This window comes from Mobula hypostoma, unplaced genomic scaffold (genome assembly GCF_963921235.1).
Source record: "Mobula hypostoma unplaced genomic scaffold, sMobHyp1.1 scaffold_169, whole genome shotgun sequence".
Lineage (NCBI taxonomy): Eukaryota > Metazoa > Chordata > Chondrichthyes > Myliobatiformes > Myliobatidae > Mobula > Mobula hypostoma.
This window is the reverse complement of record NW_026948235.1, coordinates 37,323-65,230: the sequence shown is the minus strand read 5'-3', so window position 1 is coordinate 65,230 and position 27,908 is coordinate 37,323. Positions and strand designations below refer to the sequence as shown.

The following is a 27,908-nucleotide window of genomic DNA, read 5'->3' as shown; positions in this document are numbered from 1 at the left end:
TCAGTTCATCACCTTTTTTCCTGATGCTTCTTGCATTGAGGTACACACATTTCAGCCCTTCTACCTTACTGTCTTTACACCGTTTATTCTGCTTCTCTTTCCTCAAAGCCTCTCTATATGTTAGATCTGGCTTTACTCCATGCACTTCTTTCACTGCTCTATCGCTCTGGGTCCCATCCCCCTCGCAAATTAGTTTAAACCCTCCCGAACCATGCTAGCAAACCTACCTGCAAGGATATTTCTCCCCCTCGAGTTCAGGTGCAACCCATCCAATCTGTACAGGTCCCACCTTCCCCAGAAGAGATCCCAATGATCCAAAAATCTAAAACCCTGCTCCCTGCACCAACTCCTCAGCCACGCATTCAACTGCCATCTCCTCCAATTCTTACCAGCACTGTAGATCAGGAAAATTGGGTTGGTGCTGGATCCCAGGAGAGTGAATTTGTTGAGTGTCTATGAGATGGCTTTTTAGAGCAGCTTGTGGGTGAGCCCACCAGGGGAAAGGCCATTCTGGATTGAGTGCTGTGTAATGAAGTGGATTTGATTAGAGAGCTTAAGGTAAAGGAACTCTTAGAAGTCAGTTATCATATTATGACAGAATTCACCCTGCAATTTGGGAGGAAGAAACAAAAGTCAGATATATCTGTACTGCAGTGGAGTAAAGGGAATTAAAGAGCTGGGGAGGGAAGCATAAGAAAGGGAATTAAGGGCAGTTAGCCTGAATCCAGTGGTTGGAAAGACTTTGGAGTCGATTATTAAGGATGAGATTTCAGGGTACTTGGAGGCACATGATAACATAGTCCAAAGTTAGCATGGTTTCCTTAAGGGGAAATCTTGCCTGACACGCTGATGAAATTTTATGAAGAAGTAACAAGCAGGATAGGCAGAGGAGAATCTGTAAATATTGTGTCCTAGGATTTTCGGAAGACCTTTGACAATGTGTTGCACATGAGGTTGCTTAACAAGATAAGACCCTGTGATATTAGAAGAATGATACCAGCTTGGATAGAGGATTGGCTGATTGGCAGGAGACAAAGAGTGGGAAAAAAGGGAGCCTTTTCTGGAGTGTGTGTATGGACACTCTGTGTCTGTATGTGTGTGTGCCTATGGGCTCTCTGTGTCTGTACTGTTCCCTGGTCTGTGTTCTATCTGTATGTGTGTGTATATGGGCTCTCTGTGTCTGTACTGTTCCCCGGTCTGTGTTCTATCTGTATGTGTGTGTGCATATGGTCTCTCTGTGTCTGTACTGTTCCCCGGTCTGTGTTCTATCTGTATGTGTGTATATATTGTCTCTCTGTGTCTTTACTGTTCCCCGGTCTGTGTTCTATGTACTATGTTCCATGAATCTGCTGCCAGGATGTTTGCTCATTCTCAGAACAAAGAGATCAAATACATGGAAGGGGAATTCCTTCCTGGAGCCTGTACAAGTTCTGAGGTAAATGGTAAGTAACTTAGTAAAATAAAGGGCTCTGGGTCACCCTAGGTAATTTCTAAGGTAAGGGCATGTTCGGCACAGCTTTGTGGGCCGAGGGGCCTGTATTGTGCTGTAGGCTTTCTACGTTTCTAACTTGATCTATTTCTTATCACCTTTATTGCTGTGTTTCCCCTCCCTCCACCCCCCAGCTCCAGGCGGAGATCGAGTCTCTGCGTGGTCAACAGGAGGAGACCAGCGCTGAGAACGAGCAGCTCAAAGTGCTGAATTGGGAGATGGAGTCGCGGCTGGAGGGGATCCAACGGGAACTGGAGGAGGCTCGGGATCGACACAGGTTCTAGTCCACACACGCACAGCTCACACTTGGTGCCTCGACTACACACACAGATATACTCTCCCCACATGACACGTATGTTTCAAAGTTCATGTAAACACTGCAGAGTATCAGAGATGAGTTGATCACATTGCCTTTTATGGCATGGAATTGACTGCTTTGTGCAGCACTACAGAGCAAATATATAAAGATTACAGTAAATAGCAAAATAAATAAATAATGCAAAACCAAAGAATAATAATATGGATCGTTTGGAAATCTGATGGCAGAGGGGAAGAAATTATTTCTAAAGCATAGAGTGTGTGCCTTCAGGTTCCTGTCCCTCCTCCCTGATGGTGCCAATGAGAAGAGGGCATGTCCTGGGTGATGGGGCCATTGATGATGCATGCCACCTTTTTGAGGCGTTGCTTTTCGAAGATGTGCTCGATGCTGGTGCGACCAGTGTCCACGATGGAACCGGCTAAGGTGCAACACTTGCAGCTTTTTCCCATCCTGTGGGGTGGCCCCTCCATACCAGACGGTGATGCAACCAGTTAGAATGCTGTCCATGGTAATCTGCAGAGATTAGCAAGTCTTTAGGGACATACCAATTCTCTTCAAACTCATAATGAAATATAATCACTGACAATACTTCACGTCAGAGCCCCTCGGTCAGTACGTCCCCGTCAGACCCCTCGGACAGTCACATCCACGTCAGACCCCCCAGTCAGTCACGTCCACGTTAGACCCCCCAGACAGTCACATCCGCGTCAGACCCCTTGGACAGTCACATCCGCGTCAGACCCCCCGGTCAGTCACGTCCACGTCAGACCCCCCGGCCAGTCACGTCCACGTCAGACCCCCCAGCCAGTCACGTCCGTGTCAGACCCCCCGGCCAGTCACGTCCACGTCAGACCCCTCGGACAGTCACGTCCACGTCAGACCCCCCGGCCAGTCACGTCCATGTCAGACCCCCCGGTCAGTCACGTCCACGTCAGACCCCCCAGCCAGTCACGTCCACGTCAGACCCCCCGGCCAGTCACGTCCGTGTCAGACCCCCCGGCCAGTCACGTCCGTGTCAGACCCCTCGGACAGTCACATCCGTGTCAGACCCCTTGGACAGTCACATCCACGTCAGACCCCCCGGCCAGTCACGTCCACGTCAGACCCCCCAGCCAGTCACGTCCGTGTCAGACCCCTCGGACAGTCACGTCCATGTCAGACCCCCCGGTCAGTCACGTCCACGTCAGACCCCCCGGCCAGTCACGTCCGTGTCAGACCCCTCGGACAGTCACATCCGTGTCAGACCCCTTGGACAGTCACATCCACGTCAGACCCCCCGGCCAGTCACGTCCACGTCAGACCCCCCGGCCAGTCACGTCCGTGTCAGACCCCTCGGACAGTCACGTCCACGTCAGACCCCCCGGCCAGTCATGTCCGCGTCAGACCCCTTGGACAGTCACGTCCACGTCAGACCCCCCGGCCAGTCACGTCCACGTCAGACCCCCCGGCCAGTCACGTCCGTGTCAGACCCCCCGGACAGTCACGTCCACGTCAGACCCCCCGGACAGTCACGTCCGCGTCAGACCCCCCGGCCAGTCACGTCCGTGTCAGACCCCCCGGCCAGTCACGTCCACGTCAGACCCCCCGGCCAGTCACGTCCACGTCAGACCCCCCGGCCAGTCACGTCCGTGTCAGACCCCTCGGACAGTCACGTCCGTGTCAGACCCCTTGGACAGTCACATCCACGTCAGACCCCCCGGCCAGTCACGTCCACGTCAGACCCCCCGGCCAGTCACGTCCACGTCAGACCCCCCGGCCAGTCACGTCCGTGTCAGACCCCCCGGCCAGTCACGTCCACGTCAGACCCCTCGGACAGTCACGTCCCCGTCAGACCCCCCGGCCAGTCACGTCCGTGTCAGACCCCTCGGACAGTCACGTCCACGTCAGACCCCCCGGCCAGTCACGTCCGTGTCAGACCCCTCGGACAGTCACATCCGTGTCAGACCCCTTGGACAGTCACATCCACGTCAGACCCCCCGGCCAGTCACGTCCACGTCAGACCCCCCGGCCAGTCACGTCCACGTCAGACCCCCCGGCCAGTCACGTCCGTGTCAGACCCCCCAGTCAGTCACGTCCACGTTAGACCCCCCAGACAGTCACGTCCGTGTCAGACCCCTCGGACAGTCACGTCCATGTTGTCCAGCAAGTATCACTGAGCACGTCTACACGTCGCACTGCCACAGGAACGCGGCCTCCATCATCAACGACCCTCACCAGGCAAGCCATGCCCGCTCCTCACTGCTGCCATTGGAAGGAAGTACATTTGGAGAAAGCCCCAGGATTCACACCAGCAGGTTCAGGAACAGTTACTTCCCCTCAGCCATCAGACTCCTGAACCGGGGCGGATAACTCCATTCGTCTCAACACCAAACTGACTCCAGAATCTACAGACTGACTTTCAAGCTTTCTTCATCTCACGTTCTCAGATTGTTATTTGCTCATTTATTACTATTATTATCTTTTTTCACAGTATGCCCTTTGCACATTTGCTGTCTGTCTTTGTAGTTTTTCTTGGATTCTATTGTATTTCCTTGTTCTACTATGAATGCCTGCAAGAAAATGAATGGTGACACATGTACTCAGTGGCCACAGTATCAGCTACACCTGCTCATTAACGCAGATATCTAATCAGCCAATCACATGGCAGCAACTCAGTGCATAAAAGCTTGCAGACAATGGTCAAGTGGAGTGATTGTTGGTGGCTGATTGCTGGGATGGTCTGAGTATTTCAGAATCTCTTGGGACCTTCATGCATGACAGTCTCTAGAATTTACAGGGAATAGTGCAGGAAGCAAATAAAATCCAGCCAGCAGCTGTTGTGTGGGCAGAAATGCCCATGGTCAAAATCACTTAGATCACATTCCTTCCCCATTCTGATGTCTGGTCTGAACAACAAGTGAACCTCTTGACTGTGTCTGCATGCTTTTGTACACTGAGTTGCTGCCACGTGGTTGGCTGATAACGGACAGGTGATCGGGTGCACCTGATAGTGGCCACTGAGTGTATGTCCTGGAATTTGTTGCTTTACAGCAGTAGTAGTGTGCAATGCATTAAAGTTTCTAAGGGGTACGATAAGAAATATATTAAAAATTAAAGAAAAATTCAACAAATAAGTAGTGAAAATGTGAGATGGAGTTCATGGGTTAATGGACCATTCAGGAATCTGATGGTGGAGCGGAAGAAGCTGTTCCTAAATATTGAGTGTGAGTTATCAGGCTCCTGTACCCCGCCCCTCAAAGTTTGAGATCCAAAGTAAACTTATTATTGAAGTACCTATGGGTCAGCAAATACAACCCTGAGATTCATTTTCTTGTGGGCCTTCACAACTGAACAAAGCAATACAACAAAACCAATGAAAACCTACAGACAAAGACTGACAAACAAAGGAGACAAACTGAGCAAATACAAATAAGTAGATAGACATGTAGACTCCTTGAAAGTGAGTCTGTAGGTTGTGGAATCAGTTCACTGTTGTGGCGAGTAAAGTTATCCACTCTGGTTCACGAACCTGATGGTTGAGGGGTAATAATGGTTCCTGAACTGGGTGGTTTAAGGCTCCTGTGCCTCCTTCCCAATGGTAGTGGTGAGAAGAGAGCATGGCCTGTGTGGTGGGGGTCCTTGATGATGGATGCTGCTTTCTGATGGCAGTGCTCCTCGTAGATGTGCTCAATTCTCCCTGATTGTAGTTATGAGAAGAGGGCATGTCCTGTGCCCTCTCTTCCCTGTGGCATCCACGTGATTGGCCAAGGACAGGCTCTGACCCCCTGACCCTGGTCAGGCTCTTGGGGCTGAAATGCATGAGGTGAGGATAATGTGGCCAGCGACACTCTCAATACCACACTGCCTCTCCCCACATCTAACTGAGTCTTTCATTTCATTACAGAGAGTGGGACCAATCTCTGCACAGTGAGAAGGTAATGAAGTGGGGGGTTTCAGCTGGGCCAAAGGGCAGTTTCCTTCTGCGTGTTTTTAAAGAGCAGCTCTGAGAGATAGTCAGTGATCTGGCGAGCAGCAAAGGCCCTCGTTCTGTGAAGCAGCAAAGTCCCTTGCTCCTGCAAAGCTCTCCCCCCAGTTAACACGGTGCAGGCAAAAGAGTAAAATATTAACGTCCATTCAGGGCCCCAAATAGTCCTTCCAGGTGAGGCAACACTTCACCTGTGAACTGTATCTGCTGCTCCCAATGTGGCCTCCTCTACTTTGGTAAGACCCATCGTAAATTGGGGGACCACTTCGTCGAGCATCTCCACTCCATTGGGTACAAGCTGAACTTCCTGGTAGCCATACATTTTAATTCCAAACATGTCGGTCTGTGGCCAAGATGACATCATCCTCAGGATAGAGGAACAGCTTTTATATTCCATCTGGGGACCCTCCAACCTGATGGTATGAATATTTGTTTCTCCTTCCAGTAAAAAATATCCCCCCGCCGCCTTCTTCTTTTATCCTGCACTCTGGCCTCTTACCTCTTCTCACATTCCTATCACCTCCCCTGATTCCCCTCCTCCTTTCCTTTCCCCTATGTTCCCCTCTCCTCTCCTATCAGATTTCTTCCTCTCCAGCCTTTCACCTCTTCCACCCACCTGGCTTCACCTATCATCTTCCAGATTGTCCTCCTTCTCCTTGCCCCACTTTTTCATTCTGGCCTCTCCGCCCCCTCCCCCTTCCTTTTCAGTCCTGATGAAGGGTCTTGGCCCGAAATGTCAACTGTTTATTCATCCCCATAGATGCTGCCTGACCTGCTAATTCCTTCAGCATTTGTGTGTGATGCTAAAGAATAGCGCTATTTGTCACATGTACATCAAAGCATACAGTGAAATTCATCGTTAGTGTCAAGTGAAATCAGTGAGGATTGTGCTGGGCAGCCCACAAGTGTGGCCACATTTCTGGCACCAACATGGCATGCCCACAACTCAGTGACCCTGACCTGTTTATCTTTGGAACGTGGGAGGATCCCTACACGGTCATGAGGAGAATATACAGACAGTGGCAGAAATTGAACCCTGATCCTACAGATGGTGCTGGAAAGCATTGCACCTAATAGAAACATAGAAAACCTTCAGCACAATACAAGTCCTTCAGCCCACAATCCTCTGCTGAACATGTACTTACTTTAGAAATTACTTTGGGTTACCCATAGCCCTCTATTTTTCTAAGCTCCATGTATCTATTCAGGAGTCTCTTAAAAGACCCTATCGTATCCACCTCCACCACCGTTGCTGGTAGCCCATTCCACGCACTCACCACTCTCTGCGTAAAAAACATACCCCTAACATCTCCTCTGTACCTATTTCCAAGCACCTTAAAACTATACCCTCTTGTGCTAGCCATTTCAGACCTGGGAAAAAGCCTCTGACTATCCACATGATCAATGCCTCTCATCATCTTACACATCTCTATCTGGTCACCTCTCATCCTCCATCGCTCCAAGGAGAAAAGGCCAAGTTCACTCAATCTATTTTCATAAGGTATGCTCCCCAATCCAGGCAACATCCTTGTAAACCTCCTCTGCACCCTTTCTATAGTTTCCACATCCTTCCTGTAGTGAGGTGACCAGAACTGAGCACAGTACTCCAAGTGTGGTCTGACCAGGGTCCTATATAGCTGTAACATTACTCTCGGCTCTTAAACTCAATCCCACGGTTGATGAAGGCCAATACACCATATGCCTTCTTAACCACAGAGTCAACCTGCACAGCAGCTTTGGGTGTCCTATGGACTTGGACCCCAAGATCCCTCTGATCCTCCACACTGCCAAGAGTCTTACCATTAATACCATGTTCTACCATCATATTTGACCTACCAAAATGAACCACCTCACACTTATCTGGGTTGAACTCCATCTGCCACTTCTCAGCTTAGTTTTGCATCCTATCAATGTCCCGCTGTAACTTCTGACAACCCTCTACACTATCTACAACACCCTCAACCTTGTATCATCAGCAAATTTACTAACCATCCCTCCACTTCGTCATCCAAGTCATTTACAAAAATCACGAAGAGAAGGGGGTCCCTGAGGCACAGCACTGGTCACCGACCTCCATGCAGAATATGACGCATCTGCAACCACTCTTTACATTCTGTGGGCAAGCCAATTCTGGATCCGCAAAGCAATGTCCCCTTGGGTCCTATGCCTCCTCACTTTCTCAATAAGCCTGGCATGGGGGACCTTATCAAGTACCTTGCTGGAATCCATATACACTACATCTATTGCTCTACCTTCATCAATGTGTTTAGTCACATCCTCAAAAAGTTCAATCAGGCTCGTGAGGCACGACCTGCCTTTGACAAAGCCATGCTGACTATTCTGAATCATATTATGCCTCTCCCAATGTTCATAAATCCTGCCTCTCAGGATCTTTTTCATCAACTTATCAACTACTGAAGTAAGACTCACTGGTCTATAATTTCCTGGGCTATCTCTACTCCTTCTCTTGAATAAAGGAACAACATCTGCAACCCTCCAATCCTCCGGAACCTCTCCCATCCCAATTGATGATACCAAAGGCTCAGCAATAGGAAATAGGATCTGGCTTTGAGGGCAGTGAACATCTCATTACTGGGAGAGCTGTGGAAACCAAGTCTTTGAGTAAATTTAAAGTGGAGGTTGATAGGTTCTTGATTATTCAGGGCATCAAAGGATACGGACAGAAGGCAGGAGACTGGGGTTGAGAAGGAAAATAAATCAGCCATGATGGAATGGTGGAGCAGACTCGATGGACTAACTAGCCTAGTTCTGCTACGATTAACTGTGCTGTTGGAGAGCTTGTGTTAAATCCTTCCAAAGTGAAATGAAGTGATGGAAGGAGGGGGCTGCTGGAGTGGGAAAGATGGCAAGTGAGGGCCTGGTGATCCTCTGCTGAACTGGGAAAGATGAGTGTGACACTGGAAATTGTCTGCTGAAATGGGAAAGATCGCCAATGAGACTGGGTATTGTCTGCTGAACTGGCAAAGATGGCCAGTGAGACTGGGAATTGTCTGCTGAAATGGGAAAGATGTCCAGTGAGGGATTGGGGATTGTCTGCTGAACTGGCAAAGATAAGTGTGGGTCTGGGGATCGTCTGCTTTTCAGTTTATAATCATCAGTTTTTTCCCTTTCAGGACACAAGGCCAAGGAACCTACAGTCTGAAGAGTAAGTGTTGTATCTCCTTGGACAACTTTCCTCATTAAATAGAGCTGCCTTGGCCATTAAATAGCAGAGATGTCTGATGTGTGTCTCCTCAGGTCAGGCGGTATCTGTAGAGGGAAATGAACAGTTGACGTTCTGGGCTATGACCCTTCATCACAACCTTTGATCCTCTCCACAGATGCTGCCTCACCCGTTGAGTTCCTCCAGCATTTTGTGTGTTTTGCTCTGGATTTTCAGCATCTGCAGAATTCCTGCGGCATTACCTCCAATATCAATAGACAGAAAATAACTCTCCCCACAGTTTAGCCTCTCGGGCTGTAGGCACCTGTAGCCTTTGGCTGAGTGAGTTCCAGGTGGCCCTGGTGTGAAACGCTGTTTCAGCGGTCTCTCTGGTCTGGGGTCACCTATCTTGAAGAGAATGCATCCTTATTATCAGAGTCACCAAGAAGTACCACACGGGTGCAAACCTTTCAGCCCACCGAGTCTGTATGTACGGCCAGCCACATATTCACATTCATGTTCAGAATTATTCATCACACACAGTGAAAGGTGTCGTTTGTGTGAACAGCCAACACAGCCTAAGGGTACGCTGGGGGCAGCCCGCAAGTGTTGCCCACAACGCACACCCGCAACGCTCATCAGAACAACACAGGACCCAACAAGCAACAAAACACCAACAACCGAACACATCCCCTTTCTCCCACATACACAGTCCCCTAGCCCCAGGGTAGCCTGTCTTCTTCAGCCTCCAGCCTCCAGCAGATTTGTGGATTTGCAGACGCAGGCCCCGACTTACTCAACAGACAGAGAGATTCACAGACTTGGGGCTCCGGCCTTTGGGCCTCAGCTTCTGGGCTCCTGATTGACCTCCGGGCTTTGTTCTGAATCCCCAATCAACTTCTGGGCTTCTATCAACCTCTATAGTTATACCGTGGACAGCATTCTGACAGGCTGCATCACTGTCTGGTATGGAGGGCCTACTGCACAGGACCGAAAGAAGCTGTAGAAGGTTGTAAATCTAGTTAGCTCCATCTTGGGTACTAGCCTACAAAGTACCCAGGACGTCTTCAAGGAACAGTGTCTCAGAAAGAAGCATCCATTATTAAGGACCTCCAGCACCCAGAGCATGCCCTTTTCTCATTGTTACCATTAGGTAGGAGGTACAGAAGCCTGAAGGCACACACAGCGATTCAGGAATAGCTTCTTCCCCTCTGCCATCTGATTTCCAAATGGATGTTGAAGCTTTGGACACTACCTCACTTTTTTCTAATATACAGCATTTCTGTTTTTGCACATTTTTAAAAACCTATTCAATATACGTAATTGATTTACTTGTTTATTTATTATTATGTTTTATTTTATTTATTACTTTTTTCTCTCTCTCTGCTAGATCATGTATTGCATTGAACTGCTGCTGCTAAGTTAACAAATTTCACATCACATGCCAGTGATAATAAAACTGATTCTGATTCTGATCTTCAGTATTGACCCAGGACTGGGCAATGACAATGAATGAGGGCCTAAATTCCAGGCTTTGAGCTTCAGACTTGCCAGTGATGGGACTCTGAAAACTAGGCCTCAAACTCTGGTCTCACCAATGACAGGACACTAAAAGTACTCAGTAGTCAGCCAACCTGACAGCTGCCACAAACTCGTCACTGGCCTTCGAATGCAGAGCAAAGGCCTAGACGCAAACCAGTCCTCTAATTCCTCCTCATCCTTGTCCCCAAATTCTAACTTGATCCCCTAACTTCCCTCTTGGTCCCCAAAACCAACCCTACGAATCATGCACCAGAAAACACCCCAAAAAAATTAAAATTGACCCTCATTCATCCCATGTTAATTCTATTTTATTCTCTTCCACAGTTTGTCCATTCCCCACAGATTCTAATTCTGACCTACACATGAGGCTAATTAACAGGCTAAGCTGCCTGTCTTTGGGATGTGGGAGGGAACTGGAGTGCCCGGATGGAAACCCAGGAGGGGAACAGTGAGAATTAACAAGTTAAGCTGCCTGTCTTTGGGATGTGGGATGAGACTGGAGTGCCCGGGCAAAAACTCAGGAGGGGAACAGTGAGAATGCAAACTCCACAGACAGTGTCCAACCTCGGGATCGAACTCGGCTGTCTGGCACTCCACCTATTCCCACGAGAGAAAATCGACTTTATCCACCCTGCTACATCTTCCCGACGTTCCAAGCGCAACAATCAGCTCACCCGGTTAGCCTTTTAACACACCATCTGTGTTTATACTCCTGCCCCTCTTTATTTAACACGTCAGGCCCTGGTATCATGAACGCAAGCCACTTGGCAGCTTCCGGAAATCCAGAGAACACAGACAAAATGCTGGAGGAACTCAACAGGCCAGTCGGCGTCTGTTGAGGGGAATGAATAGTCGACGTTTTGGGCTGAGAACCTTTGTCGGGACTGTAGACTCTTCATCGGGGTCTGTCGCACTGAACTAATAAACACAAGAGGTTCTGCAGATGCTGGGAATCCAGAGGCCGTATGGAGGAGGATAAACAGAGCCAAGACCCTTCACCAGTCCTGATGGTCTCAGCCCGAAACGTCGACTGCTTATTCCCCTCCACAGATGCTGCCTGACTCGCTGAGCTCCTCCAGCGTTCTGTGTGTGGTGCTGCAGCCCTGTGATAGAAGCACTTGCTGCCCTTAGACCGTTGTTTTTGATCGGTGCAACCTCTTGTCAGCCTCCAGCCCTGCCGGGAAATCCTGGTCCACGAAAGCCGCATCATCTCCATCGAGGAGGAGCCCCTGCCGCAGCAGGAGCCCGGGACACAAGACTTGGAGGTTGCCGAGCAGGGGAACAGTGTGATGGCTGCAGATGCTGTCTTTGTGGAGGTGGCAGGTCCCCCATGGAGAGACGGAGCAGCCGATGTCATCGCAGAGGTAGGGATCACTAGCCAGCTTCTACGGCATTATAAGACATTGGCCGGTCTGCACTGGGAGTATTGTGAACAGTTTTGGGACCCTTACCCCCTCAGAAAGGATGTTCTGGCATTGAAGGTGGGCCCAGAGGAGGTTCACAAGAATGATTCTAGAAATGAAAGGGACAAGGAACATTGGATCACACTGGGCCTGTACCCGCTGGAACTCAGAAGAATTGGGGGGTGGGGGGGGACCTCACTGAAATGTATTGAATATTGACAGGCCTGGACAGAGCTGGCATGGAGAGAATGCTTCCTGTAGTGGGGGGGGGGGGGGTCTTGCACCAGAGGGCACAGCCTCAGAATAGGGGGAGGTCCATTTACAGCAGCATTTCCTTAGCCAGAGACTGGTGAATCTGTGGGATTTGTTGTCACAGACAGCTATGGAGGACAGGTTACTGAGTATGTTTAAAGCAGAGGTTGATAGTTTCTTGGTTAGTCAGGGTATGAAAGATTACAGGTAGAAGGCAGGAGAATGGGGGTTGTGAGGGATAGTAAATCAGCCACGATGGAGTAGGCCAAATGGCCTAATTCTGCACTTATTCCTTATGCTTTTATACGTTACCACACATTGCTCTGCAACGACACCAGTGCCAAGCTGTATCGGCCCTAGTGCACTTCCCTTGGACAACATCGGTGGTGTGGAGAGGGGAGACTTGCAGCATGGGCAACTGACGGTCTTCCATACAACCTTGCCCAGGCCTGCGCCCTGGAAACCTTCCAAGGCGCAAATCCATGGTCTCACGAAACTAACGGATGTCTATTACTATTATATGTTACCATATGTTACCTTGAGTCTCATTTGCTTGCAGGCATTTACAGGAATAGAATTTTATGTAATGAAAGATAGATAAGGATGTGCAGTGTGTGGAGAGCTTGCAGAACATTGTCGTAGAGTCATTGAAGAGTATGTGGAGAGTTTGCAGGATATTGTCCTGCAAAGTGGAGCCCTAGTCTTTGGGTATATTTAAACCAGAGTTTGATAAGTTTCTGGATTAGTCAAGATGTGAAAGGTTAAGGGGTGAAGGTGGGAGAATGAGGCTGAGGGGGATAATAAATCAGCCATGATGGAATGGTGGTGCAGGCTTGATAGGCTGAATGGCCTAATTCTGTTCCTGTTTTATGGCCTAATGGTCTGTGCTAGGAAGCCAATCTGGCAACACCTCCACCAGCTTTTATTACAGAAATGCATAGCTTTTCTTAAAATGTTCATCAAAACATAAGGTGAAATCTTCCATTTGTGCCAATGACCAACACGGTCTGATGATGTCACCACAATTGCAGCACTAACACAGCACGCTCACAACTTACTAACCTTAACCCGTGCATCTTTGCATGTGGGAGGAAACCAGAGCACCCAGAGGAAACCCACGCGATCACAGGGAAATTGTACAGACTTGTAGTCAGCGGCAGGAATTGAACCCAGGTCACTGGCACAGTAATATCTTTATGCTACCATGCCACCCCCTTCGTAATAGGCAGTCAAGTGTCCAAGTAATTCCTTCTGCCTGCACAGTGTCCATTTGGCTATCAAAGAGCCATTTGAATGCCTCTATCTTACGTGCTTCCACCAGCACCCCAGACAGCGCATTGCAGGGACCCACCCATCTCTGTCTAAAAGAAACCGAGCCCTACACATCTCATTGAACTTAACCCTCTCTCACCTTAAACGCATTCCCTCCGGTATTAGACTAATGTTAGAGTTCTGAGAACCCGTTTCATTGACCCCCGTATTCACTCCTGAGTAAGTTAGATCTGACCAGCATCCCCACAGAGACCGTCTTTGCCACAGCACTCCTCTGCCACAAAAAATAAAGCAGATATTGACATTATTTATTTATTTATTTATTTGTTTATTATTTTCACAATTTGTTATCTTTTGCACATTGGTTATTTGTCCATCCTGTTGATGTGGTATTTTATTGATTCGATTGTGTTTCTTGTATTACTGTGAATGCCTGTAAGAAAATGAATCTCAGTGTTGTATACGTGACATATATGTACTTTGATAATAAATTTATCTTGAACTATAAACTTTGAACTCGATATGAAATTATCCTCCAAAGGATCATTGTTGTTCATAGATTGAAGCCTATATTATATCGAGCTCTGTGTGTCCCTCCAGCTCCAGGTGGAGATCGAGTCCCTGCGCGGTCAGCAGGAGGAGACCAGCGCTGAGAACCAGCAGCTCAAAGTGACCAATCAGGAGATGGAGACGCGGCTGGAGGGGATCCAACGGGAGCTGCAGGAGGCTCAGGATTGGCTGGTCACCCTCCAGGAGGAAGCAGCTCACCGGGAGGAGAGAGAGAGGTGAGGAAGACCACACCCACCACTCCATACAAGTGTCCTCTACACACCCCTCATATATCACACTCATTTCAAACACCCCACAGTCTGTGTACACACCCTGCAGACACACACTGACACACTGCACAATACTCACACACTGAGTTCTGTCTTTCGACACGACATAGATGAATGAACAGTATACCACAGTACAGGCCCTTCAGCCCACAATGTTGTGCCAACCCTTTAATCCTCTCCAATGTAAATCCAACCCTTCCCTCCCATATATCCCTCCATTTTACCAACATCCATCTGCCTGCCGAAGAGTCTCACTAATGTGTTGGCCTTTGCCATTGGCAGCATATTCCATGCACGCTCTGTGTAAAAAAAAATACCCTTGACATCCCCCTATACTTCTGTCAAACAGAAAAATATTCCCCCTATGGAATTAACCATTTCTACCCTGGGAAAAAGACTCTGGCTGTCCACTTGATCTAGGCCTCTTATCATTTTGTACACCTCGATCAAGTCACCTCCCATCATCCTTCACTCCAGAGTGAAAAGCCCTCGATCCCTCAACCTATCCTCATAAGACATGCTCCCTTTCCAGTCAGCGTCCTGGTAAATCTCCTCAGAAAAACTCTCTAAAGCTTCCACATGCTTCCTATAACGTGGCAACCAGAAATGAACACAATACTCCGAGTGTGGTCTAACCAGGCTTTTACAGAGCTGCAAGATTACCTCATACTCTTGAACTCAAACCCTCAGCAAGTGAAGGCCAACACACCACACCATTATCTTGAGGGATCTTTGTTCAAGGAGCCCAAGCTCCTTCTGTTCCTCCACACTGCGAGGGATCCTGCCATTAACAGTTTTCTCTGCCTTCTAGCTTGACGGCTGTCCTATCCTGCACAATATTCAGTCACCACTTTACATACCTGTATACCTGCTCATTAATGCAAATATCTCATCAGAGAATCGTACTGTACACTCTAAACACAGACAGTAAAATGTATCAGTAAATACAATCTGAGACCCACCTCACTGTTTCTGACCCTCTCTCCCTCATCTGCCTGATTACAGAGAGTCAGGTCACCCTGCAGATGGTGTGGGACCACGTTCTGATGAAGCTTTCCAGCAGGTAAGGTCGGTGCCGGCCACAGTATTGGGGAAAGTTCTGGGGAAGCAGGAGAAATTGGTCTTTAAGGAGACCAGGCTGATCAGAGGCCTTGAAATGGTCATTGGTGTCTGAACAACTGGATTCAATTTTTCCTTTGAGTCTCGATGAGGGGAGAGTAGTTGATGTTGTCTACAAGGATTTTATCAGTATATTTGACAAAGTCCCACAGATCAGATTGATGAGGGACATAGAGGGACAATGGATGGAGGAGATGGGTGGAAGTTTGTGTCACCAGTACAATACAATAGATAAGTATTAATGGGACAGTCAGCATCTGAGAGGAGTGTGTGAAGAGGGGTGAGCGGGGTTTGATAATCACCTGCGTACCTCCTGCTCAGTTCATCAGTGACTTGGAGATTGATTCTATTGTGCGATGAAATATTCAGCCAATGGTAGGAAAAAGGAGGAGTGAGCAACCACCATCAAACCACCAACAGCCGCATCTTCTCAATACTAATCAACAAGCACTAAAACCTGGGCCTCTGTACCTCCGTCTGCAACTGGATCCTTGGCTTCCTCACTGGAAGACCACAGTTTGTGTGGATCAAAAACAACATCTCCTCCCCACTCATGATCAACACTGGGCACCCCAAGGAAGCGTTCTTAGCCCACTGCTCTACTCTCTCTACAACCACGACTGCGTGGCTAAGCACAGCTCAAATGCCATCTATTAATTTAACAATGACACAACTATTGTTGGCAGAATCTCAGATGGTGACAAGCAGGCAGACAAGAGTGAGATAGATCAGCTGGTTGAGTTTGTCAGTAAGTCTTCATAAAAGGATCAGAAGTGGAATGGATGAACCGTTTCAAGTTTCCAAGTGTAAATATCATCTTTTTGGGCACAACCTATTAAAAAGAAGGCACGACAGCCATTATATTTCATTAGATATTTGAGGACACTTGGATCATCAACAAATTTTGAAAATTTCTACAAATGTACCGTGGAGAGCATCCTAACTGTTTGATTCATCGTCTGGTACGGAGGGGCCACGGCACGGGATCGGGAAAACCTGCAGAAAGTTGCAAACTCAGCCAGTTCCATCATGGACACCAGTCACTGTAACAAGGTGAGTGTGAGCGGAGTGGTCGTGTCAGAACTGTACAGCGTTTGTCACTATTGGTTTGAAGCATGGTGAGTGTGAGCGGAGTGGTCGTGTCAGAACGGTACGACACTTGTCTCTATTGTCTGAAACAAGGTCAGTGTGAGCGGAGTGGTCGTATCGGAACGGTACGACACTTGTCACTACTGTCTGAATCAAGGTCAGTGTGAGCGGAGTGGTCATGTTGGAACTTTACGACACAGGTCACTATTGTCTAAAGCATGGTGAGTTTGAGCGGAGTGGTCGTATCGGAACTGTACAACACAGTAGCTATGAATTGTGTCTACATCACGCAGCTCTCTACAGGAAGGACGGTCAGCACAGAGAGGGTGTGAAGGAGGTGAACGAAGAGCTTACTGAGGCTGCAGTGTTGCTGAAGATTGAAGTTACAGCAGGTCCTGGAAATCTAAAATCAACAGAGATTTGCAAGATGATGATGGCGATCGATATATGGCAATATTTTGTTGACAGCTCATTAAACTACTAAGTAGTGTGCTAACTATAGTCCTTAGGAACTATGATCACTGCAATCCACAGCCAGTCATTTCCCTTTCGGAGACGTGCTTTTGAACTCTCTGAACGACCTGACATTTTTGTGTTCTCCTGAAGGATTTGACAAACTGAACTTTCCAAAGTGCTGGTACGGCCATTGCTGGAGTGGATTCCAGGGCAGATAAAACCATCGAAGCCAAGAGTGGAAAATGAACTGATTTAAGTGCCGAGTCAGAATACAAAGGTTAAGGAGTCAAGGCCGAGGGTGGGGGTCGAAAGAGTGTTCTGCTTACTTCTTCATGTCAAACAAGTTCCACCCACTCTGCCTGCCTGGGATTGGCCCACCTCGCTCTCTTCTCGTTACTACCTTCGGGCAGGTGTTACGGGGGTCCTGCGTCCCACCTCCTCCAGGTTCGGCAGTAGTTATTGCACGGGCTTCACTTGCCTCAGCACTGAACTGGCCCCACCGCCGCCACTCGCTTTCGGGGACCCTGTGGTTCATTGTCTCTCTATTATTTGTTTGCAATCTTATGAGCTGCACGGTTTGTTCTTTTTTCACTCATTTCAGTCTTTGTTGTGTGGAAGTTTTCATGGATTCTATTGTGTTTCCTTGCCTCATGGCTGCCTGCAAGAAAACGAATCTCAAGGTTATCTGCATACTTTGATAATGAACTTACTTTGAACTTTGAAATGCTGAAAACACTCGGCAGGTCACTCAGCGTCTGTGGAGGGAGAAAGAGCTGATGTTTCAGGTCAATCATAAGAACTATAAATGTGAGTTCTGATGAAATGGCTTGCTGTTGTAGTGGAAGTTATCGATCTGAGAGGGAATGGTTTCTCTCTCTTCTTGTCTGCTGAGGGTTTCCAGATTTTTGACTTTATTGCTGGGCCGTCGGGGAGAGAATGGCCGGACTTGGAACGCAAGATGAAGGTTTAATTGAGGTGTGTAGGACAGTGAGAGACCTCGACCACGGGAACACAAAGGGCTCATTTCCCAAGGTGGAGGTTAATATCTCTGGAACACTGAGTTCATTGAGCGGCTGGGTGGGTGGGAGGGAGGGAGGGAGGGAGGGAGGGTAGCTGAAGGAGGTGTTTCAGCTGAAGAACAGTGTGTAGCTGAGGCTCATGGCCAGTCAAGGAGGGGGAGGCTGAGACCCACGCCACAGTTCAGTGGAACACCGGTGGGCAGAAACAGAGAGCTGCGGAATCCGAGTCATCAGTGGGATTCTATGTCACTAGTATGGCAATGATGGGCCAAGTGGCCCCACACAAGGTGCTACATGTCTGACATTCTATGAAAAATGGCGACCAACCCCTCTGTGTCCACACATCCCACTCCTCCCCCCCCCCACCAACTCCAGCTCCAGGCGGAGATCGAGTCCCTGCGCGGTCAACAGGAGGAGACCAGCGCTGAGAACCAGCAGCTCAAGGTGACCAATCAGGAGATGGAGACGCGGCTGCAGGGGATCCAACGGGAGCTGCAGGAGGCTCAGGATCGGCTGGTCACCCTCCAGGAGGAAGCAGCTCACCGGGAGGAGAGAGAGAGGTGAGGGAGACCACACCCACCACTTCATATAAGTACCCTCTACAGGAACTGGTGCAAAGTGCAGGGTTTTAGATTTCTGGATCATTGAGATCTCTTCTGGGGACAGTTTGACCTGTACAAAATTAACAGGTTACACTTGAAACTGAGGCAAATTTGCCAGAGTCACTGGGGAGTGTTTAAACTAATTTTGCAGAGGGATTGGAGGTGGACTGGAGAGATCTGAGGGTAGGGTTGTTGGTTTACAAGCAGAGGTAGTGTATCATGAGACTGTCAAGAAGGACAGGCAGACTATAGGGCAAAATTGTAGTCAGTGGGATGGGTTGTAGTGTAAAAGGAGGACAAAATTGAAAAGGGTGACAAATACAGGGCTGAGGGTGTTATATTTGAATGCATGCCATATACAGAATAAGGAAGATGATATTGCAATGCAGTTGGCGATTGGCAGGTATGACATTGTGGGTATCACAGAGTCATGGCTAAAAGACAATTGTAGTTGGGAGATTAACATCCAAGGATACATAATCTCTCAAAAAGACAGGCAGGTAGGCTGAGGAGTAGGAGGAGTAGCTTTGCTGGTAAAAAATGAAATCAAACCTTTATAAATAGGTGACATAGGTTCAGGAGATGTAGAATCCTTATTAGTACAGTTAAGAAGGGTGAGAAGACCCTGATGCAAATTATATACAGACATCCAAACTGTTACCGGGATGTGGTCTACAAACTACAGTGGGAGATAGAAAAAGCTTGTCAGAAGTGCAATGCTACATTCATCATAGGTGATTGCAATATGCAGGTAGATTGGAAAAATCAGGTGGATGCTGGATTCCAAGGGAGAGAACTTGTGGAATGCCTCCAAGATGGCTTGTTTGGAGCTGCCCGTGGTTGAGCCCATTGAGGATTATCAGTTCTGGATTGGGGGTTGTGTAATGAACCGGATATGATTAGAACATAGAACATAGAATAGTACAGCACAGTACAGGCCCTTCGGTCCACAATGTTGTGCCGACCCTCAAACCCTGCCTCCCATATAAGCCCCCACCTTAAATTCCTCCATATACCTGTCTACTAGTCTCTTAAACTTCACTAGTGTATCTGACTCCACCACTGATTCAGGCAGTGCATTCCACGCACCAACCACTCTCTGAGTAAAAAACCTTCCTCTAATATCCCCCTTGAACTTCCCACCCCTTACCTTAAAGCCATGTCCTCTTATATTGAGCAGTGGTGCCCTGGGGAAGAGGCGCTGGCTATCCACTCTATCTATTCCTCTTAATATCTTGTATACCTCTATCATGTCTCCTCTCATCCTCCTTCTCTCCAGAGAGTAAAGCCCTAGCTCCCTTAATCTCTGATCATAATGCATACTCTCTAAACCAGGCAGCATCCTGGTAAATCTCCTCTGTACCCTTTCCACCCTTAGGGAGCCTAAGGTAAAGGATCCCTTTGTAAACAGTGATCATAATATGATAGCCTTCGTCCTGCAATTTGAGAAAGAGAAGCTAACATATTTGTGTCATTATTACAGTGGAATAAAGGGATTACAGAGTCATGAGAGAGGAGATAGCCAGAGAAGATTGGAAAGGGACACTCTCAGGGATTATGACAGAACAGCAGTGGCTGGAGTTTCTGGGGACAATTCAGAAGGTGCAGAACAGGTTCATCCCAAAGAAAAGGAAGTATTCTAAAGCCAGGATGACCCAACCATGGCTGATAAGGGAAGTCAAAGCCAACATAAAAGAAAAAGAGAGGGCATGTAATAGAGTAAAATTGAGTAGGAAATTAGAGGATTGAGAAATTTTTCAAAACCAACAGAAGGCAACTGTAAAAAACCATGAGGGAGGAAACAATGAAGTATCAAGGTAAGCTGGCCAATAATATAAAAAAATCATATCAAACATGTTTTCTGATATATAAAGAGTAAAAGAAAAGCAAGAGTAGACATTGGATCATTGGAAAATGACACTGGAGATATAGTAATGGGCAAAGAAATGGCAGACAAACTGAATAAGTATTTTGCATCAGTCTTCACTGTTGGAGATACGAGTAGTATGCTGGAAATTCGTGAGAGTCAGGGGTCAGAAATGAGTGCAGTTGCTTTTGCTAAGGAGAAGATGCTTGGGAAACTGAAAGGTCTGAAGGTAGATAAGTCACCTGGACCAGAGGGACTACACCCCAGGGTTCTAAAAGAGGTAAGTGAAGAGATTGTGGACGTATTAGTAATGATCTTCCAAATATCAATAAATTCTGGCATGGTTCTGGAGTACTGGAAGATTTCCAAAAGTTACTCCATACTTCAAGACAGGAGGGAGGCAGAAGAAAAGAAATTATAGGCCAGTTAGCCTGACCTCAGTGGCTGGGAAGGTGTTGGAATCCATTGATAAGGATGAGGTTTTGGGGTAATTGGAAGCACATGACAATATAGATCAAAGTCAGCATGGAAAATCTTGTCTGACAAATCTGTTGGAATTCTTTGAAGAAGAAACAAGCAGGATAGGCAAATGAGAATCAGTGATTGTTGTGTACTTGGATTTTCAGTAAGCTTTTGACAGGTGTTATACAAGATGAGAACCCAAAGTATTACTGGAGAGATACTAGAATTGATAGAGCATTGGCTGATTGGCAGGAGGCAAAGAGTGGGAATAAACAGATCCTTTTCGAATTGGCTGCCAGTGACTAGTTGTTATATCACAAGGGTCTGTGTTGGTACCACTTCTTTTTGCTTTATGTGTCAATGATTTGGATCATGAAATTAATGGCTTTGTTGCCAAGTCTGCAGATGATACGAAGAGACGTGCAGGGGCAGGTCATGTTGAGGAAGCAGAGAGGCTGCTCTAAGATGTAGACAACTTAGACGGAATAGGAGAATGGGCAAAGAGGTGGCAGATAGAATAAAGTGTCAGGAAGTACGCGGTCATGCAGTTTGATAAGTGGAGTAAAAGCACAGACCATTTTCTAAAGGGAGAGAAAATTCAAAAATCCATGTTGCAAAGGGAATTGGGAGTCCTCATGCAGGAATACCCTGAAGGTTAGCTTGCAGGTTGGATTGGCAGTGAGGAAGGCAAATACAATGTTACCATTACCATTTCAAGAGGTTGAGAATATTAAAGCAAGGATATAATGCTGAGACTGTAATAGGCATTGGTGAGGCCTCACTTGGTATATTGTGAGCAGTTTTTGGGCCCGTTGTTTAAGAAAGGATGTGTTGACGTTACAGAGGGTTCAGAGGAGGTTCACGAGAATGATTCTGAGAATGAAAGGGTTATGATATGAGCAGTGATTGAAGGCTCTGGGCCTGTACTCACTGGAAATTTAGGAGAATGAGGGGGGCATCTCGTTGAAAGTATTGGATGTTGAAAGGCCTAGATGGAGTTGATGTGAAGGACATGTTTCCTTTGGTTGGGGAATCTAGGACCGGAGGGCACAGCCTGAAAATTGAGGGATATCCATGAAGAACTGAGATGAGGAGAAATTTCTTCAGCCTGAGGGTGGAGAGTCTGTGGAACTCGTTTCCACGGGTGGCTGCCGAGGTCGGGTCACTGGGTGCATTTAAAGCACAGGTTGACCTTCATTGGTCAAGGTGTGAAAGGTTATTGGGGGAATTTAGCAGAACAGGATTATGAGGGATATGGATCAGCTATGATAAAATGGTGGAGCAGGCTTGATGGGCCAAATGGCCTAATCCTGCTCTGATGTCTACGTCCCTGTGGCTTACCCTGATTTCAAACACACCACAGTCTGCTCTGATGTCTACGTCCCTCTGGCCTCACCCTGATGCCTCACACCCCACAGTCCGTGTACATACCCTGCAGGCACACACACTCTGACACACTGCACAATTCTCAAACGCTCTTTGTCCTCTCCTTCCACATGACATGCAACATTGAACAGTATACCACAGTACCGGCTCTTCAGTCCACGGTGTTGTGCTGACCTTTTAACCTACTCCATTCAAAATCTAACCCTGCTATCGCACATAGCCCTACATTTTGTTATCGTCCATGTGCCTATCTCAGAACCTCTTAAATCTCACTAATGTATCGGTCTTTACAACTGGCAGCATGTTCCATCACCTCACCACTCTCTGTGGAACAAAACTTACCTATGACATCTCCCTATATTTTCCCCTATGCCCCCTGATATTAGTGATTTCCAACCTGGGGAAGTCTCTGGCTATCCATTCGATCAATGCCTCTTATCATCTTGTACACCTCTACCAAGTCATTCCCAATCCTCCTTCACTCCAGAGAGAAAAGCCCCAGTTCCCTCAACCTATCCTCATAAGACACGGTCTCTAATTGAGGCAGCATCCTGGTAAATCTCCTCTGGACCCTCTATAAAGATTCCACATCCTTCCTATAATGAGGTGACCAGATCTGAACACAATAGTCAGAGTGTGGTCAAACCAGGGTTTTATAGATCTGCGACATTACCTTGTGGCTCCAGGACTCAAACCCCGACCAATGAAGACCGACCCACCATATGACCTGCTAGCACCCTATCAACGTGCACAGGAGCTTATAGATATCTACAGATCATGCGGCGGTAATGCAAATAACAATGTGTAACAACAATGTGTGGTGAACCATGAAGTTGTCGGGCTACAGCAGCAAAGACCATGAACGTACACTCAGGGGCCACTTTATTATGTACAGGAGGTGGCCACTGACTATAAACACGCTCACTGAGCACTCAGATACATTCTGTTCACTGTTGCATGTGTAATACACCATTATCACCCACAATGTTTTCACCATGAGTACGGTGAACATACACCACACTCTACGTACAGACCAGGTGTCGTTGACTCTCACTCTGAGTGATGTGAGAAGCATTGGTAGATGTGCACACAACAGACCTTGTCTGAAGATGCCCCTCCCACACACACACACACACACACACACACACACACACACACACACACACACACACACACCCCTCATTCATTGTGTGCACAGACGGTACTGTACACACACTCTGAATACAGACAGTAAAATGTATTAGTAAATAGAGTCTGAGACCCACCTCACTGTTTCTGACCCTCTCTCCCTGTCTGTCTGATTACAGAGAGTCAGATCATCCTGCAGACGGTGTGGGACCATGTTCTGATGAAGCTTTCCAGCAGGTAAGGTCGATGCCAGCCACGGTATTGGGCAAAGTTCTGGGGAAGCAGGAGAAATTGGTTTTTAAGGAGACTAGGCTGATCAGAGGCCGTGAAATGGTCATTGCTGTCTGAACAACTGGATTCAATTCTTTTCTGAGAGTCGCAATGAGGAGAGAGCAGTTGATGTTGTCTACAGGGATTTTATCAGTATATTTGACAAAGTCCCACAGATCAGATTGATGAGGGACATAGAAGGACAATGGATGGTGGAGATGGATGGAAGTTTGTGTCACCAGTACAATACAATAGTTAAGTATTAATGGGACAGTCAGCATCTGGAGGGGAGTGTGTGAAGAGTGTTTGATGAGCCCCTCTGTACTCCAGGCCAGTTCATTGGTGACTTGGAGACTGATTCCAGGGTATGATGAAATGTTCGGCCAATTGTAGGAAAATGGAGGAGTGAAGAACCCCAGCATTTTGTCAACACCAGAATTCCCTCAGCTCTAAATCCTGGACCTCTATCCCTCCTCTATAACAAGATCCTTAACTTCCTCACTGGAAGACCACAGTCTGTGCTGATCGGAAAGAACATCTCCTCTGGTCTCATGATCAACGCTGGTATACCTGAAGGAAGCGTTCTTAGCCCACTGCTCTACTCTCTCTACACCCACAACTGTGTAGCAATGCTCAACTGAAATTCCATCCACAGATTTGCCGATAACAACACTATTTGGGAAGAATTTCAAATGGTGACGATGAGGCGTACAGGAGTGAGATCGATCAGCTGGTTGTGTGGTGTTGCAATAACAAACTCGTCCCGAACTTCAGGAAGACCAAGGAATTGATTGTGGTCGTCAGAAAAGTGAAGCTGCAGAAAAACACACCAGTCCTCGTCAAGGGATGAGAAGTGGAAAGGGTGAACAGTTTCACGTTCCTGAGTGTCAACGTCTCTGAAGATCTACCCTGGGCCCAACATAATGATGCAATTTGAAAGAAGGCATGACAACAGCTGTATTTCACGAGGAGTTTGAGGAGACTTGGTTTGTGACCAAAGACTCGAAAATTTCTACAGATGTGCCGTGGAAAGAATTCCAGCTGGTTACACCATCTCGAGTTGTATTTGTTATGCATTCTTCAATAATAAGTTTGCTTTGAACATTAAATGCTGATAATATTTGGCAGGTCATTCAGCGTCTATGGAGAGAGAAAGAGCTGATGTTTCAAGTTAATCATAAGAACTGTAAAAGAGAGTTCTGATTGGATAGCTTCCTGTTTTAGTGGAAGATATCAATCTGAGAAGGAATGGTTTTTCTCTCTCCTCATTTGTTGAGTGGTTCCAGAATTTTGTCTTTATTGTTGGGCCTTTGGGGAGAGAATGCCTGGTTGAGAATGCGAGTAATCGATGGAATTCAATGTCACTAGTATTGCAATGATGGGCCAAATGGCCCCACCCCAGTCAGCACATGTCTCACATTCCATGCGAAATGGTGACCATCCCCTCTGTGTGTACACTCCCACCACCCCCCCCCCACCCCCAACTCAGCTCCAGGCGGAGATTGAGTCCCTGCATGGTCAACAGGAGGAGACCAGCACTGAGAACCAGCAGCTCAAAGTGACCAATCAGGAGATGGAGACGCGGCTGGAGGGGATCCAACAGGAGCTGCAGGAGGCTCAGGATCGGCTGGTCACCCTCCAGGAGGAAGCAGCTCACCGGGAGGAGAGAGAGAGGTGAGGGACTCCCACAAACTCCTCAGTGCGCAGATACACTGTACACACCATCATACAGTGCACACAGTGTGCACACACACCAGTGTACACACACTGCTGTACATGGCACACACAGATTGCACAGTGTCTATACAGACTTAACACTGTTAAAATACCCGTACACACCCCTCATACGCTGTACATGGTGCATACACACCACACACTGAGCACAGGCATCATGGGACTTGGCGTAGTGCATACAGTGGTGCAGAGAGCCACTGTACAGTGTATGCTGTCACTGTGTTTGGTCCACAGACTGTATACACACACACACACACACACACACACACACACCTCGTTCATTCCCACCTCACTGTTTCTGACCCTCTCTCCCTCTCTGTCTGATTACAGAGAGTCAGATCATCCTGCAGACGGTGTGGGACCATGTTCTGATGAAGCTTTCCAGCAGGTAAGGTTGGTGCCGGCCACAGTATTGGGCAAAGTTCTGGGGAAGCAGGAGAAATCGGTCTTTAAGGAGACCAGGCTGATCAGAGTCCTTGAAAAGTTCATTGCCGATTGAACAACTAGATTCAATTTTTTCTTTGAGTCTCGATGAGGGGAGAGTAGTTAATGTTGTCTACAGAGATTTTATCAATATATTTGACAAAGTCCCACAGATCAGATTGATGAGGGACATAGAAGGACAATGGATGGAGGAGATGGATGGAAGTTTGTGTCACCAGTATAATACAATAGTTAAGTATTAATGGGACAGTCAACATCTGGAGGGGAGTGTGGGAAGAGTGTTCGATGACCCCCGCCGTACTCCAGGCCTGTTCATCAGTGACTTGGAGTCTGATTCCTGGATGTGATGAAATGTTCGGCCAATTGTAGGAAAAGGGAGGAATGATGAACCCCATCATTTTGAAACACTAGCATCCCCTCAGCTCTGAATCCTGGGCCTCTGACACTCCTCTCTAACTGGGTCCTTAACTTCCTCACTGGAAGACCACAGTCTGTGCAGATTGAAGATAACACCAGCATCCCATCAGCTCTAAATCCTGGGCATCTGAAACTCCTCTGCAACAAGATCCTTAGTTTCCTCACTGGAAGACCACAGTCTGTGCTAATCAGAAATAACATCTTCTCTGGTCTCATGATCAACACTGGCACACCTCAAGGAAGCATAATTAGCCCAGTGCTCTACTTTCTCTACACCCAAGACTGTGAGGCAATGCTCAGCTCAAATTCCATCCACAGATTTGCCGTTAACAACACTATTTGGGAAGAATTTCAGATGGTGACGATGAGGCGTATAAGAGTGAGATCAATCAGCTGGTTGAGTGATGTTTCAGCAACAAACTTGTCCTCAACTTCAGGAAGTCCAAGCAATTGATTGTGGTCTTCAGAAAGGTGAAGTTGTTGAAAAACACACCAGTCCTCATCGAGGGATCAGAAGTGGAAAAGGTGAACAGTTTACATTCCTGAGTGTCAACATCTCTGAAGATCTACCCTGGGTCTGAAATATTGATGCAATTTGAAAGAAGACATGCCAGCATCTGTATTTTATGAGGAGTTTGAGGAGACTTGGTTTGTGACCAAAGGCTTGAAAATTTCTACAGATATGGCATGGAAAGCACCCCAGCTGGTTACACCATCTCGACATTATATCTGGTATGCATTCTTCGATAATAAGTTTGCTTTGAACTTTAAATGCTGAAAATATTTGACAGGTCATTCAGCATCTGTGGAGGGGAAAAGAGATGATGTTTCAAGTTAATCATAAGAACTGTAAAAGTGAGTTCTGATTGGATAGCTTCCTTTTTTAGTGGGAGTTATCTCTCTGAGAAGGAATGGTTTTTCTCTCCTCTCGTCTGCTGAGTGTTTCCAGAATTTTGTCTTTATTGCTGGGCCATTGGGGAGAGAAGGCAAGTTTGAGAATGCGAGTAGTCAATCGTATTCTATGTCACGAGTATGGCAGTGATGGGCCAAATGGCCCCACCCCAGTCAGCACATGTCTCACATTCCATGTGAAATGGTGACCATCCCCTCTGTGCGTACACTCCCACCACCCCCACCCCACCCCCAACTCAGCTCCAGGCGGAGATCGAGTCCCTGCGCGGTCAACAGGAGGAGACCAGCGCTGAGAACCAGCAGCTCAAAGTGACCAATCAGGAGATGGAGACGCGGCTGGAGGGGATCCAACAGGAGCTGCAGGAGGCTCAGGATCGGCTGGTCACCCTCCAGGAGGAAGCAGCTCACCGGGAGGAGAGAGAGAGGTGAGGGACCCCCACAAACTCCTCTGTGTGTAGATACATTGTGCACACCATCATACAGTGCACACAGTGTGCACACACACCAGTGTACACACACTGCTGTACATGGCACACACAGATTGCACAGTGTCTATAAAGACTTAACACTGTTAAAATACCCTGTACACACCCCTCATACGCTGTACATGGTGCATACACACCACACACTGAGCACAGGTATCATGGGACTTGGCGTAGTGCATACAGTGGTGCAGAGATCCACTGTACAGTGTATGCTGTCACTGCGTTTGGTCCACAGACTGTACACACACACACACACACACACACACACACACACA

At 47.5% G+C, this 27,908-nt stretch overlaps 1 protein-coding gene across 1 annotated transcript in view; it reads left to right on the top strand.

Annotated features, from left to right (window-relative positions):
• The window catches only part of LOC134342105 (EF-hand calcium-binding domain-containing protein 4B-like), a gene marked incomplete at its 3' end in the record, with an annotated part of 74,931 nt that extends 47,358 nt beyond the window's left edge, over positions 1 to 27,573 (top strand). The window contains exons 11-21 of the mRNA XM_063040040.1: positions 1,624 to 1,766; positions 5,692 to 5,722; positions 8,907 to 8,938; positions 11,643 to 11,841; positions 14,005 to 14,189; positions 15,249 to 15,306; positions 18,302 to 18,486; positions 23,551 to 23,608; positions 25,131 to 25,315; positions 25,706 to 25,763; positions 27,389 to 27,573. Coding sequence (XP_062896110.1) covers positions 1,624 to 1,766; positions 5,692 to 5,722; positions 8,907 to 8,938; positions 11,643 to 11,841; positions 14,005 to 14,189; positions 15,249 to 15,306; positions 18,302 to 18,486; positions 23,551 to 23,608; positions 25,131 to 25,315; positions 25,706 to 25,763; positions 27,389 to 27,573 — 1,319 coding nt within the window. The remainder of the gene's footprint in view (positions 1 to 1,623; positions 1,767 to 5,691; positions 5,723 to 8,906; positions 8,939 to 11,642; positions 11,842 to 14,004; positions 14,190 to 15,248; positions 15,307 to 18,301; positions 18,487 to 23,550; positions 23,609 to 25,130; positions 25,316 to 25,705; positions 25,764 to 27,388) is intronic.
• Between the last annotated feature and the right edge of the window lie 335 nt (positions 27,574 to 27,908).